Source organism: Arachis stenosperma, chromosome 6, assembly GCF_014773155.1.
Source record: "Arachis stenosperma cultivar V10309 chromosome 6, arast.V10309.gnm1.PFL2, whole genome shotgun sequence".
Lineage (NCBI taxonomy): Eukaryota > Viridiplantae > Streptophyta > Magnoliopsida > Fabales > Fabaceae > Arachis > Arachis stenosperma.
The window spans coordinates 87,581,176-87,596,640 of record NC_080382.1 but is presented as its reverse complement, the minus strand read 5'-3'; the positions used below and the strand labels follow the sequence as shown (position 1 = coordinate 87,596,640).

The window sequence follows — 15,465 nt, the reverse complement described above, 5'->3', positions numbered from 1 at the left end:
AATCCCCTTATTAACTTTGAAAAGAAATTCCACAAATTTGAATTACTTTCATATCTTTGGATGCAAATGCTTTGTTTTAAACACAAAAGAAAATTTAAGAAAGTTTGATCCAAAAACATATGAATGTATATCTGTAGGTTACTCCACAACTAGCAAAGCATATAGAGTTTACCATCAAGATGCTAGAATCATTGATAAGTCCATACATGTTATATTTTGTGATTTTAACTTTTTTCAAAATATTTTGGAAGACTGTGACGCAGGAAATCAAGTGGAGAGCAACAAAAACAAAGCCAAAAATCAAGAAAATGGTAATTCTGTGCAACCTGAGCCTGATTCAGCTATTGCAGACGATTCTACAAGAGACAATTCTATTTTATCTCCTGTAATTGGTAAAATCCATAGGAATACCAGTTCCATTAATCCTAGATTACCCGAATCTATTCATAAATCCTTAAGACCCCATGAATCAAGATTTTCGAAGAACTATCCACAAGAATTCATTATTTGGGATGTTTCTTAAGGTGTCACAACTCGATCCTCCTCTAGAAAGGCTATTAAAGAAATGAATTTGACCTTTCTATCACAAATTGAGCCTCAAAATATCAAAGAAGCACTTGAAGATCCTTCTTGGGTAAAGGCTATGGAGGAAGAACTTAAACAATTTGAGAAGAATCAAGTGTGGACTCTTGTTCCTAATCCTATTGGAAAGAAGATGACCATCACTAAATGGATTTTCAGGAACAAATTGGGTGAAGATGGAGTCACTGCTAGGAACAAAGCAAGATTGGTGACGAAAGGATATGATCAAGAAGAAGGGATAGACTTTGATAAATCCTTCTCTCCTGTGGCCCGAATAGATGCTGTAAGCCTTTTTCTAGCATATGCTGCCCATTGTGCTGGTGCACGAATCCCCACACTTTTGTACAGTTGTACCAGCAAGTGCACTGGGTCGTCCAAGTAATACCTGAGCGAGTCAGGGTCGATCCCACGAGTATTGTGGTTTGAAGCAAGATATGATTATCTTGCAGGTCTTAGTCAGGAAAATCATAATTCAGTTGGATTGATGCAAGGGCAATTAATGATAAGAATACTGAATTGGAATCTATAATAGGAATATAGTTGAGGATTGGAGTTGCTTTGTCCTTCTGAATTAACTCTGATATTACTGTCTTCTTGGCTTGTGAGTGATCTCTTCAATGGCAAACTATAAACGATTAACGCCTTTATTAAGAGGTCGTCAATACTCCTTCGGATCTGAACCCCAGGGTTAGTGTGGATCCATCTTTGCTTGAGGGTGAAGCGCGTACAGTCCATTCTCCTTAATGATCCTACTCAAAATGCCACAGACAAGGTCGGATCTTCCGGATCAGAGAATGCTGCATCTTTGGGTTCTAGCCTCTACCACAGAGACCCTAATCTCCCCATAAATTGGATGAACTGGTGTCTTGAGAAGTCCCCAACAAAGTCATGGATTAGCCGTCTGAGAGATGTATAATCAAGTTAGTGGTTCGTGCTTTCCACTGAAGTATTCACACGAACCCAAGTAGACATGGGTGTTTGTCAGGCACGTTCATCTTAGTATGATTAACAAAGCTGATTGTCACTGATCATCCTATTCACCATGTTGAAGTACAAATATACATCTTAGAATTAATCAAACACAGATCGAAGAAAAATAGTAATACTTTTATTAATTCATAGGACTCAGCAGGGCTCCTCCCCTCAACCTAGGAGGTTTAGAAACTCATACTAAAAGGAAATACAATGGTAAAAACTTGTATAGTGTAGATGATGTATCATCCTCGAATGATTATGTAAAATACACTTTATATACTAAACAAATGACTAGTAAGGGTAAAATAGTCTATTTAGTGCTAAAATCTACTTCTGGGGCCCACTTGGTGAGTGTTTGAACTGAGCTTTGATGACATCTACGTGCTAGAAGACGTTTAGGGTGTTGAATGCTGGCTAGGAGATCCTCTTTGGGCGTTTGGACGCCAGTCTCTGCTTTTGGGCGCTGGACACCTGGAAGTGGGCAGGAGACTGGCATTGGGCGCCAGTTTTGAGCCTTCTAATCCAAAGCAAAGTATAGACTATTATACATTACTGGAAAGCTCTGAAGGTTAACTTTCCGTAGTCGTTAAGAAATATCCATTTGGATCTCTGTAGCTCCAGAAAAGCTCTTTTGAGTGCAGGTAGGTCAGATCCAGACAGCATCTGTAGTGCTTTCTCTGTCTTTGAATCAGACTTTTGCTCCAGCTCCTCAATTTTAGCCAGAAGATACCTAAAATTGCTCAACAACACAAAAACTCATAGTAGAATCCAAAAATATGAATTTAACACTAAAACCTTTAAAAACTTAATAAAAACTAAATAAAACATACTAAAAACTATATGAAAATGATGCCAAAAAGCGTATAAAATATCTGCTCATCAGTGGCTTTAAACTTTTTCAAATGGATGTGAAATATATATTTTTTAAATGGTGTGATTGATAGAGAAGTCTATATGGCACAGGTCCAGGTTTTGAAAATAAAGAATTTCCAAATCATATTTTTAAACTTTCAAAAGCTCTTTATGTGTTAAAACAAGCTCCAAGAGCTTGGTATTCAAAACTTAGTTCTTTCCTTTTAAAAAATGGTTTTTAAAGAGGCACTACAGACACTACTCTATTCATTAAAAACTCTAATAATTCTTTCATCTTAATTCAAATTTATGTTGATGACATCATCTTTGGCTCAGTAAATGAATCACTTTGTGCTTATTTTGGAAAAATCATGACTAGTGAATTTGGCATAAGTATTATGGGTAAACTTAATTTTTTTTCTTGGGCTTCAAATTAAATAAACTCAAAATAAAACTTTTATTCACCAAGAGAAGTATGCCAATAAACTTGTTAAGAAGTTTGGTATGGAGAATGCCAAATTCATGAAGACTCCCATGCACCCTAATTCTAAGTTAGAAAAAGGTGAAACTGAGAAAGATATTGATGAGACTAGGTATAGAGGCATGATAGGCTTCCTTAGGTACTTAACATCCTCTAAACTTGATATTGTGCAAAGTGTTAGAATTTGTTCAAGGTTCCAATCACAACTAAAAGAGTCACATCTTTCTACAGTTAAAAGAATCATTAAATATGTTCATGGCACATCCAACTTTGATTTATGGTATTCTAGGTCTAACAAATTTTCTATAGTTGGTTATTGTGATGCAAATTTTGCTGGAGATGGAGTTGATAAAAGGAGTACTTCTGATATTTGCTATTTTCTGGGCAGATCCTTGAATATTTGATCAAGCAAGAAGTAGTCTATAGTGACACTTTCCGCTGTTGAAGTCAAATACATTGCTACTTTGTCTTGCTGTTCACAATTGTTATAGTTGAAAACTCAGTTGGCTAAATGTAAATTGAACGTTGATAACGTTTTCTTGTTGTGTGATAATATGAGTGCCATTAATATTTCCAAAAATCCAGTTTTAAACTCCAGAGCAAAACACATTGAAGTGAGATTTCACTCAATAAGAAAATATGTTCAAAAGGGTAATATTAACATTTAATTTGTTAAATTAGAGGAATAATTAGCTGATATATTCACTAAATCACTGGCTGAGGACAGGTTTTGTTAATTTGGAACTAATTTAGGCATTCTTAGTTATCATTCTTCGTTCTAATATTGCTAATATGCTGTTTGAGATTTTTTGTCTCTCAAGTCAGGATGAGACAATTTTGAGCAAGTGAAGAGCCATCATCTTGGAACGTGGTATTTGGTATTTGGTTCTAAGTTCAAATTCATATGGGCCAATTATTCTTTTCAGATTTCATATGATACTTGTGTTTTCTTAAACACAACCACTTTTGGGTTAAATAAGAGTTAAGTTACTTGAAAGTGGGCCTTATTGATTTTGTTATATATTAATTACTATTTTAATTTTTTCGTTACTTTGCAATTTTTAAAAAATATATATAAACTCCATAACTTTAGCAGAGAATTAATCAGTAAATTAATTTTTAATAAAAGAAATTAAAAATTTGAATTTTATAGTTTAATAATATAGAGCTAATTAAAATAATAATTTTGACACTAATTTTAAAGAATTTGGCTAAAGATTGGGCCAAACAGACCAAACTGGGAGAACCATGCCCATATTGGGCCCAAGGCCTAACCCATCTGCCCAATACACTTAAAGAAGAATCATTCTTCTTCCCTCATTCAGAAAGAACGCTAAAAGCAAGCTCAAGAACAAGGGAAAGAAAATAAATCCTTGGTTCCACTTCAAAGTACCATATCTTCTCACTCCGAGCTCCGATCGCCGCATCGTTTACAGCCATGCGTCCATTATGTCGAGCTCTATAAAGCTTGGTAACCAATTTTGGTAAGAAAATCCATCTCTTATCTCAGCCTCTCAATTCCCATGATTTTCAAAATTTTGGGGGTTTAGTTGTTAAAACTTGATGTCATGATGTTTAGGCTCAAATTAAACTTGATGGATTAGCGGGTTTTGCTCATTTGAGGTACGGGTAAGGTAAAGGCTCTCTAAACCTTGTGGATTCTTGGATTATTGTGTGTTAGGTATTGAAAATTTGTATATAGATGTAGTAATGTGCATAGGTAGTGTGTAATTGTGTTTTGGAGCACCATTGAGGAGATGAAAACTTGATTGAGTCATTGGATTGCTGATTTTGTGGTGAAGTTTGAGATCTTGCCTATTTGTGTTGCCTTGGGTTATACGAGAAAATCGGCCAAGGTATGATTTTGGTTTCTTGTATTTAATATATAATGTCTTGTGAAAACTTAGGCTAGATGACCATAGGATAGGTTAGAATGCATGAGTATGTTAAGTTCTTAGTACCTTTGATGATATTTGTTGATATAGATTGTGTAATTTTTGGGTGATTATTGTTTATGATGAAAATAGGATGCTAAGTGACGAGTTAATGATGATTGACATGTTGATATGAATAAATATGAGTAGGTAGTGATATATTGATAATCTTGTTGGTATAATTGAGAAATTCATGCAAAAGATCGTTTAAAATTGAGGAATGGTTGAGTATGATATGATGTGGAGGTTTTGGCACTATTTCATTTGTGTATGGAAGGTTGATTTTTTAGTTTGGTTTTGGTGAAAATAGAGGTTTAAGAACTTTGGTGAAAAATTGATTTTTGGCCGAACTTCGGCGAGTCATAACTCGGCTTTCGAATCTCCAAATTGTTTCAAATTTATTTCATATGAAGATCGGGTCCGTGAAGTTTATGCCGTTCTAAGAACGGATAGAAAATGTTTTATAATAAAAAAGTTATGCGTGTCGGAAGTTTGGAGTACAAAACTAAAATTCTGCAGCATTAAGCATTTTTGCCACTCTGCATACCTTGTGTACGCGACCACTGCACGCGACGCAATCAACCCTCGAGTATGGCATCTCGCGTATGCAAGCGTGAGTTGTGACTTTTGAAGGGTTATGTAAACGACCACCTGCACACGATGTGACCAACCCTTCCGGGTTTGGCATTTCGCATACGCGTGGTCCACGCGTACACGTGACCCCTGTTTCCAGTAAAATGAATTTTGTGTTTTAAAACCTAATTTTGAACCTCTAAACCTCTCTTTTTACTCATTTAGCCCCTAGATCTTAGTGGTTGATGACAAGTCATCTTATGCTAGCTTTTCAAGCATTTTTCACTTGTTTCATTAGGTTTTATGCACTTTCTTGCATTATAAGTAAGTGATTTGGAGTGGAATTGTATGATTTTGTTGAATCAATCAACCATCCTTTATTTGACACTAAATCATGAGGTTTAGGCTAAAATTAATTGGTATTTGAATAATTTATAAACCTTGTGAATTTGGTGATATTTTGATTGGTTGTTTTGATTACTTGTAGGTGAAGAAAAGAAAAAAATAAGAAAGCGTGCCCTATGAAGCATAGCCAAAGGAAACAAAAGTGTGGCGCATCAAAAGAGAAGAGCCATAGCATTCTCTTAGTGAGCACAGCACTCTCTATTTGAGCGCTACTCAAATCTAAGAAAGCAAATGGCAAGGAAGCTGCGGTCTCTCCCTTAACCGAGCGCTACAAGGAACCAAGGAAACAAGGCAAAATCAATAGCACTTGGTTAACTCTATTAACTTTATCGGGCTCTACTTCAAATAAATTCAGGGTAAATGTTTGCTAGTGGAGGCCCCAAGGATCGAACCTTGCACTTGAGGGAGCAAGGAGAAGCGCTACTTGCAAGGAAAATAAGCCAAAAGTGGCCGAATTGCACTCACAAGAATTCGAACCAGGAGCCTCATGCTAGCAAGGAAGGAGCGCTACACTCTTTAAAGGGAAATTGCTCCCCAAATGCTTCCACCAAGGTTCGAAGAGAGGCTCCCATCCTAAGCAAAGAGCGCTCTCCATTCGCTGAGCGCTATAAAGTGTGACACAGCCAAGGAGCTTGTCACGTAACAATTTGGCACGCCAAAAGCAATGCCATGGAGCGCTGCACTCCTTTACTTAACTAAGCGTTAGGAGGTTGCCCAAGGGGCTTGTGACGCAACAATTGAGACCAAGGGGGAGTGTTGCGTTCTCCTTGTCAACCGAGTCGTGCCCTGGGAGTGTCTCATAGCACATTTTTGGTCTAAAAATCAAATTTAATTAAATCCTTCACCAATTTTGAAAGGTCCACTCCAAATTCTAAAATTCAAAAATAGGAAGTGTATAAATAGAAGTTAGTTTGATTTAGAGGAAAGGATCTTTTAGGACACTTTTCAGACACTTTTACTTTTCATTTTTCATTTTTTTGGAGCTCATTTTTAAATTTTAGCTTTGGGTTTAGGAATTGGGATTGAGAATTGAATTCTCTTTCTCTTTGTTCTTACTTCTACACTCTTCATTCTTTGTTTTGAATCCTGGATTGAGAATTGAAGGAATTCTATTTCATTCTTGATCTGAGATCTCTCTTTGTTTACTTTCTGCATAATTTCAAGGAATTGTGATTTGGATCTAAGTTTCCTTTACTGCTTTCATCTTTATTTCTTCTGCAATTACTCTCTGTTGGATCAAGGAAGGAATTGAGATCTAGACTTGTTTTCTAGTCTCATTCAACCCCTGAGATCTTCAACTTCTCTTTTAGATTTCATAATTGAGTTGAATTCACTTTCTGTGTTGCTTCTTCAAGCAATTTTCCTTTTATGTTTGAGATCTGCTGCATTTCCATTGATCTTTTACTTCTCTGATTGATTGCTATTTACATTCTCTTGTTTAGTTTTAAATTCCCAGCTCCCAGATCGTTTTTACACTTTCAGCAATTTTACATTTCTTGCACTCTAAGATTCTGACATTTACATTTCTTGCAATCTAAGTTTCATTCATTTACATTACTTGTTCTTTAAAATTCAACTCTTTTACTTCTTCTGCTCTTTAATTTACTATCAATTCCCCCTCTCCCTTTAAATTTCATGCAATTTAGCTTCTGTTGGATACAAATCACTCAAATCAACACTTGTTTGCTTGACTAAATCAACCACCTAACTAAAATTGCTCAATCCTTCAATCCCTGTGGGATCGACCTCACTCATGTGAGTAATTACTACTTGATGCGACCCGGTACACTTGCCGGTGAGTTTAGGTGTTGGAATCCGATTCCAACCCATCAGTGGTATGCCTAGTAATGAGATGAAGCTAGGAAAAAGGTGGTAACTTGGGGTGAAGTAAGGTTGAAAAATGATGAATTATGTATGAAAAGTGTAAAAAAGTGAAGTATATGTGATGACATGGTTATAATGAATAGTTGTGTAATGATTATGAATGGATATGAATGTTTTGAAGGCTTACACTCTTTATTTATCTGAGATTCAAGTTTTCATAGGTAAAGCATCGTGGCTTGCCATCACGTGTTCCAGGTCAAGACTTGATACTTTGTTGACCCTACGTCGTAAGGGTGACCGGGCACGTATAAATTCCTGGGAAGGATACCCCCAATGATCAGATTTTATATATGAGAAAAAGTTATGCATAGACTCTTGGGGATGCACAACGGGGGACAGTCCAGGGTTTAGTAGCCGAACTTGTCGAGTTAGCTTGATAACCGACAGTTGAGACTCATCAGCCATAGAATAGGCATGCATCATATTCATATTGTTTGAATTGCATGTTTGTGCGTTAATTGGGAATGCCTAAGTGAATTTACTATTTTAATTATTATGCTTGTTATTTGCAATACTTGTATTCTACCTGTGTTTGCCATTGTCTGCTTGTTTGTTTGTGCGGTTTCACCGGTGTTGGAGGATCGGAGGAAAGGCAGAGAAGTTAGGAATTTTTAGTTAGGTTTAAGAATTGATTAAGTTAGAAATCCTTAGAAAACCACCCTGATTTATGGTTTCTATTTTAGTTCTTTAAGCTTTATAATTTGAGTGTCGGAGTTCTAAGATTGCCTCTGGCTTTCCCAAGACCTTATATCTTATGTATGCTGTATCCTTACCATACTAAGAACCCCCGGTTCTCATTCCATACGGATATTTATATTTTTCAGATGCAGTTTGAGAGGCACCTCGCTAGGCGTTTGGAGTTCTCTGCAGCAAAGTGGATCTTTTGGGACATTATTTTGTGTACTGTTTATATGTGACCATATGTATAGAACTCTCCTTATGACTTGTTTTATTTTGTACCTCTTAGGGGAGTATGGAGAACTATGGTGTCTTTTGTATGTCTTTTGTATATTCTGGGTTATGGGTTTATTATATATATGTATGTAAATATTGTCCAGCCAGCCTTAGCTTCGCAGGCTGAGTTAGGAGCTTGTTATTTTGTTCTCTTGACCCTTTACTCTTGAGTTCTGTATATATATATGTTTATGAACCTTAGTTTTCCTCGTACGCAAGTAATCCTTATTTCTGAGTGTTGCACTTTTAATTTTGTGATTTTGTTTTACCTATCCTTCAAGGCTCCTCGTATATTATATTCTTTCAAGTATTATACGTATATATGTTATATTTTAGAGGGCGTGATACCATACCACCTCTGTTTTATGACCTAAACGTAAAGTTCTGTGTGGTAGAGTGTTACATTATGTTACAGAGCAATTCATTTCTGTAGAGCCCGAGGGACGTACTGACTATGCTTCTGTGCATTCTCTATGTGTGTGTGTGTGTGTTTGTGTTTATGTGCTATTAGAATATCTAACTGGTATATGTGGCATAAATGTTCATGAGCATGCATTTGGGACTTTGAAGCACTAGACTTGCGATATTGAAACTAATCAACTTGATATCACTTGTTTGGTGTGTATAAGAACCAGATGTCGACTTGTGGACGTGGTCGCGGGCTAGGAAGAGGTAGATTAGGCAATGCAAACTCTGAACCGACAAGGAATAAACCTGTAGACTTTATGGCTGCCCTAGGGAACATGGCTGCAGCTATGCAGGCAACATTCGAGTGTTGGGGAATCAAATGAATAACGGGAATAATGGGAATAACAGCGAAGAGGGTCCCATGTCACTCGCCTCTTTTCTAAAGGTGCACACTCCGACCTTCAGGGGGACCTCAAACCCTACTGAAGTGGATAAATAGCTTTAGGCAATGGAGCAGGCATTGCAGGCTCAGTAAGTTCTCAAGGAATAGTGGGTCGAATTCTAGACCTATCAGTTACAAGGTGAGGCCCAGTACTAGTGGCAGAAAACACGACATATCCTGCAATCAGATGGTGCTGTGGTACCGTAGGAAGTGTTCCGAACAGAGTTCTATAGAAAGTACTTTCTTAGTTTGGTTAGGAACGCAATGGAGCTTGCATTGCTGCAGTTAAAACAAGGCCAGATGACTGTTATTGAGTACACTAACAAGTTCAAAGAATTGTGCCGATTCTGTCGAATCTGTCAAGGTACTCTTGAAGATTTTGCTGAATGGAAGTGTATGAAATATGATGGAGGCCTTCGGAGTGACATTCTGAGCTCCGTTGCACCGATGGAGATTATGGTGTTTTCTAAACTTGTGAATAAGAGTAGGGCGGCTGAAGAGTGTGTGAGGAAGGCGGCAGTAGAGAAGAGAAATCATAGGATGCCTTTTCAGAGGACTCATGGAAAAAGCTTCGCACTGAGGGGCAGAAACTTTAAATGTGGAGGCTTTGTCCCACAAGCGAATCAAGGTCAGGGCAACTTCAAAAGGCCAAATAACACTGGTAATCAAGGGAGAAGGTTTAGGAAGTAGCCACAGTAGGACTTGAGTTGTTAGAAGTGCAGGAAGTATCACCATGGAGTCCCGTGCAAAGTAGGATCGGGAGTATGTTACTTTTGTGGACAACCCAGGCACTTGGCCTGGAATTGTCCAAAAACGAAGAAGTGTGAGACTGGTAGGGTACACTAACTGGGAAGAGTGTTCATCACTTCTACAGCAAGTGCCGAGGGATCTGAGACATTGATTAGAGGTAATTGTGAAGTAGCTGGTAAAATTTTAAGTACTTTGTTTGATTTTGGAGCGACGCATTCATTTATAGCATTTTGATAAACCCCAATTTTGTGGTTTATCTTGTATTGAATTTAGTGGATTTTATCAACTTATCTCACATTTATTCAATGAAATAGCATGTTTGTGAATTTCTCCTAATTTGTGCTTAAGAGTTAAAAACATGCTTTTTGGGCCTTTAATTTGCTAAATTTAATTCACTTTAATTCGATTCGATGCCTTGATATATTTGTTGAGTGATTTCAGATTTATAGGGCAAGGATTAGATTGGAGAAGTAAAGAGAAAAATATGCAAAGTGGAGAATTCATGAAGAAATGATGATTTAAAGAATTCATGGCGACGCGTACGCGTGAGGAGGAAATCTGTCAGACGACGCACTGGTACGGAATTTCTAATCACAAACTAACCGGCAAGTGCACCGGGTCGTACCAAGTAGTACCTCAAAAGAATGAGGGTTGATCCCACGAGGATTGATAGACTAAGCAACAATGGTTGATTAATTTACTTAGTTAGACAAGCAGAAAAGAGTGTTTTGGTGTTCAAAAGCATTAATAGTAAATTCAGAATATCAAAAAGCAAGCAGTAAACAAGTTGTGAATAATATATGGAGAAACAGTTAAGGCTTCAGAGTTATTGATGAGCGGATAATTTATACGCTTTTTGGCACTGTTTTTAGGTAGTTTTTAGTATGATCTAGTTACTTTTAGGGATGTTTTCATTGGTTTTTATGCTAAATTCACATTTCTAGACTTTACTATGAGTTTGTGTGTTTTTCTGTGATTTCATGTATTTTCTGGTTGAAATTGAGGGACCTGAGCAAAACTCTGATAAGAGGCTGACAAAGGACTGCTGATGCTGTTGGAATCTAACCTCCCTGCACTCAAAATGGATTTTCTGGAGCTATAGAACTCCAAATGGCATGATCTCAACGGCGTTGCAAAGTAGACATCCAGAGCTTTCCAGCAATATATAATAGTTCATACTTTATTCGAGATTTGATGACGTAAACTGGCGCTCAACGCTAGTTCCATGCTGCATTCTGGAGTCAAACGCCAAAAACACGTCACAAACCAGAGTTGAATGCCCAAAACACGTTACAACTTGGCGTTCAACTCCAAGAGAAGCCTCAGCTCGTGGATAGATCAAGCTCAGCCCAAGCACACACCAAGTGGGCCCCGGAAGTGAATTTATGCATCAATTACTTACCTCTGTAAACCCTAGTAGCTAGTTTAGTATAAATAGAACTTTTTACTAGTTTATTAGTATCTTTGATCATTCGGTCTTGTGAGCACTTGGGGGGCTGGCCATTCGGCCATGCCTGGACCTCTATCACTTATGTATTTTCAACGGTGGAGTTTCTACACACCATAGATTAAGGGTGTAGAGCTCTGCTGTACCTCAAGTTTCAATGCAATTACTACTATTTTCTATTCAATTCGATTTATTCCTGTTCTAAGATATTCGTTGCATTTCAACTTGATGAATGTGATGATCCGTGACACTCATCATCATTCTCACCTATGAACGCGCGTGATTGACAACCACTTCCGTTCTACCTTAGACCGGGTGCATATCTCTTGGATTCCTTAATCAGAATCTTCGTGGTATAAGCTAGAATTGATGGCGGCATTCATGGGAATCCGGAAAGTCTAACCTTGTCTGTGGTATTCCGAGTAGGATTTCGGGATTGAATGACTGTGACGAGCTTCAAACTCCTAAAGGCTGGGCGTTAGTGACAGACGCAAAAGAATCATGGAATTCTATTCCAACCTGATTGAGAACCAACAGATGATTAGCCGTGCTGTGACAGAGCATTTGGATAATTTTCACTAAGAGGATGGGATGTAGCCATTGACAACGGTAATTCCCTACATACAGCTTGCCATGGAAAGGAGTAAGAAGGATTGGATGAAAACAGTAGGAAAACAGAGATTCAACAAGGACAAGCATCTCCATACGCTTATCTGAAATTCCCACCATTAATTTACATAAGTATTTCTATCCTATTTTATTTATCTTTTAATTATCTAATCCAATCACATTTGAATCAGTCTGACTGAGATCTATAAGATGACCATAGATTGCTTCATACCAACAATCTCTGTGGGATCGACCCTTACTCACGTAAGGTATTACTTGGACGACCAAGTGCACTTGCTGGTTAGTTGTGTGGAGTTGTGACTAAGTGTAATTCACGTGTGAGAGCTACCAAATTATTGGAGCCATTGTTGATGATTACAATTTTGCCCACCAAGTTTTTGGCGCCGTTGCCGGGGATTGTTCGAGTATGGACAACTGACGATTCATCTTGTTGCTCAGATTAGGTAATTTTCTTTTCAAAAATCTTTCAAAAAAAAATTATTCCTATTTTCAAAAATTTTTTTAAATAAATCATTCTATGGCTTAAAAACATTTAAGGATGGATTCCAGAGTTTCATGAAGCATGTTGAATCCTGGCTGGCTGCAAAGCCATATTCAAACTCCTTTGGAATTGATCTTCAACTAATCACTACAATGCATGTAATTCCATCCTAAAGCTGACTGGCTATTAAGCCATGTCAAACCCTTTGATTGGAGCTTTAGGCTAACATAAAAAGATTCCTGGAATTCTTCTTAAAGATTTTGAATTTCTTATTTTCTTTTTCCAAATGTTTTTCGAAAAAAATAAAAGAAAATACAAAAAAATTAGAATATCATAAAAATAAAAAATATTTTATGTTTCTTGTTTGAGTCTTGAGTCAATTTTTAAGTTTGGTGTCAATTGCATGCTTTAAAAATTTTTCTTGTATTTTTCAAAAATTCATGCATTCATGGTGTTCTTCATGATCTTCAAGTTGTTCTTGACAAGTCTTCTTGTTTGATCTTGATGATTTCTTGTTTTGTGTTGCATGTTGTTTTTCATATGCATTTTTGCATTCATAGTGTCCATGCATTAAAGAATTCTAAGTTTGGTGTCTTGCATGTTTTCTTTGCATCAAAAATTTTTCAAAAATATGTTCTTGATGTTCATCATGATCTTCAAAGTGTTCTTGATGTTCATCTTGATATTCATAGTGTTCTTGCATGCATCATGTGTTTTGATCCAAAATTTTCATGTTTTGGGTCATGTTTGTGTTTTTCTCTCTCCTCATTAAAAATTAAAAAAAAAATAAAAAAAATATCTTTTCCTTAATTTTCTCATAAATTTTGAAAATTTGAGTTGACTTAGTCAAAAATTTTAAAAATTAGTTGTTTCTTACAAGTCAAGTCAAAATTTCAATTTTAAAAATCTCATCTTTTTAAAACTTTTTCAAAAAAATTTAAATCTTTTTCATTTTTTATTAATTTTCGAAAATCCTTTAAAATATTTTTCAAAAATCTTTTTCTTAGTTTTATCTTTATTTTCAAAAATTATGCTAACAATTAATATGATTGATTCAAAAGTTTGTTACTCTCTTGTTAAAAAAGGTTCAATCTTTAATTTCTAGAATCTTATCTTGTAGTTTCTTGTTAGTTAAGTAATTAATTTTAATTTTAAAAAAATTAAATCTATCTTATCTTATTTTTTTATCATATCTTTTTCAAAAATTTGATTTCAAAATATCTTATCTAACTTCTTATCTTCTTATCTTTTTCAAATTTGACTTTAATATGTTTTTCAACTAACTATTTGACTTTTTGTTTGTTTCTTATCTTTTTCAAAATCACCTAACTACTTTTCCCTCTTTAAATTTCGAAAATATCTCATCTCTTTTTCAAAAATTCTTTTTAATTGTTTTAAATTTTAATTTTAATTATATCTTATCTTTAATTTTCGAAAATCATTAACTACTTTTTTAAAATTATTTTCGAATTCTCCCTCTCTTCTCTTCTTCTATTTATTTATTTATTAACTAACACTTCTCTTCACCTCTCTTCATCTCCAATCACTGCCTCTATCCTCACCCTTGTGATTGGATTCTCCACTCTTATTCCTTTCTTCTTCTACTAATAATAAGGATTCTCTTTGTCCAGATATAGAGGATTCCTCTTCCTTTTCTTTTTCTCTTCTCTTTCATATGAGCAGGAATAAGGAAAAAGGCACTCTTGTTGAAGCTGATCCTGAACCCGAAAGGACTCTGAAGAGGAAACTAAGAGAAGCTAAATTACAACAATCCAGAGGCAACCTTTTTAAAATTTTTGAACAAGAGAAAGAGATGGCAGCCGAACCCAACAACAATAATGCAAGGAGGATGCTTGGTGATTTCACTAAACCAACATCCAAGTTTGATGGAAGAAGCATCTCAATTCCTGCCATTGGAGCAAACAATTTTGAGCTGAAACCTTAATTAGTTGCTTTGATGCAACAGAACTGCAAGTTTCATGGACTTCCATCTGAAGATCCTTATCAGTTTTTAACTGAGTTCTTGCAGATTTGTGAGACTGTTAAGACGAATGGAGTAGATCCTGAAGTCTACAGGCTCATGCTTTTCCCTTTTGCTGTAAGAGACAGAGCTAGAACATGGTTGGACTCTCAACCTAAAGATAGCCTGGACTCTTGGGATAAGCTGGTCACGGCCTTCTTGGATAAATTCTTTCCTCCTCAAAAGCTGAGCAAGCTTAGAGTGGATGTTCAGACCCTCAAACAAAAAGATGGTGAATCCCTCTATGAAGCTTGGAAAAAATACAAGCAGATGACCAAAAAGTGTCCTTCTGATATGTTTTCAGAATGGACCATATTAGATATATTCTATTATGGTCTATCTGAGTTTTCCAAAATGTCATTGGACCATTCTGCAGGTGGATCCATTCACCTAAAGAAAACGCCTGCAGAAGCTCAAGAACTTATTGACATGGTTGCAAATAACCAATTCATGTACACTTCTGAGAGGAATTCCGTGAATAATGGGATGCCTCAGAGGAAGGGAGTTCTTGAAATTGATGCTCTGAATGCCATATTGGCTCAGAACAAAGTGTTGACTCAGCAAGTCAACATGATCTCTCAAATTCTGAATAGATGGCAAAATGCATCCAACAGTACTAAAGAGGCAGCTTCTGAAGAAGCTTATGA

General features: G+C 36.3%; 1 protein-coding gene across 1 annotated transcript; it reads left to right on the top strand.

Moving 5' to 3' along the window:
- Positions 1–565: 565 nt before the first annotated feature.
- Positions 566–1,111, top strand: LOC130934262 (uncharacterized mitochondrial protein AtMg00820-like). The gene is made up of 2 exons (XM_057863848.1): positions 566–932; positions 1,032–1,111. Exons 1-2 carry the CDS (start codon positions 566–568, stop codon positions 1,109–1,111), a joined length of 447 nt encoding a protein of 148 aa, XP_057719831.1.
- Positions 1,112–15,465: the final 14,354 nt, after the last annotated feature.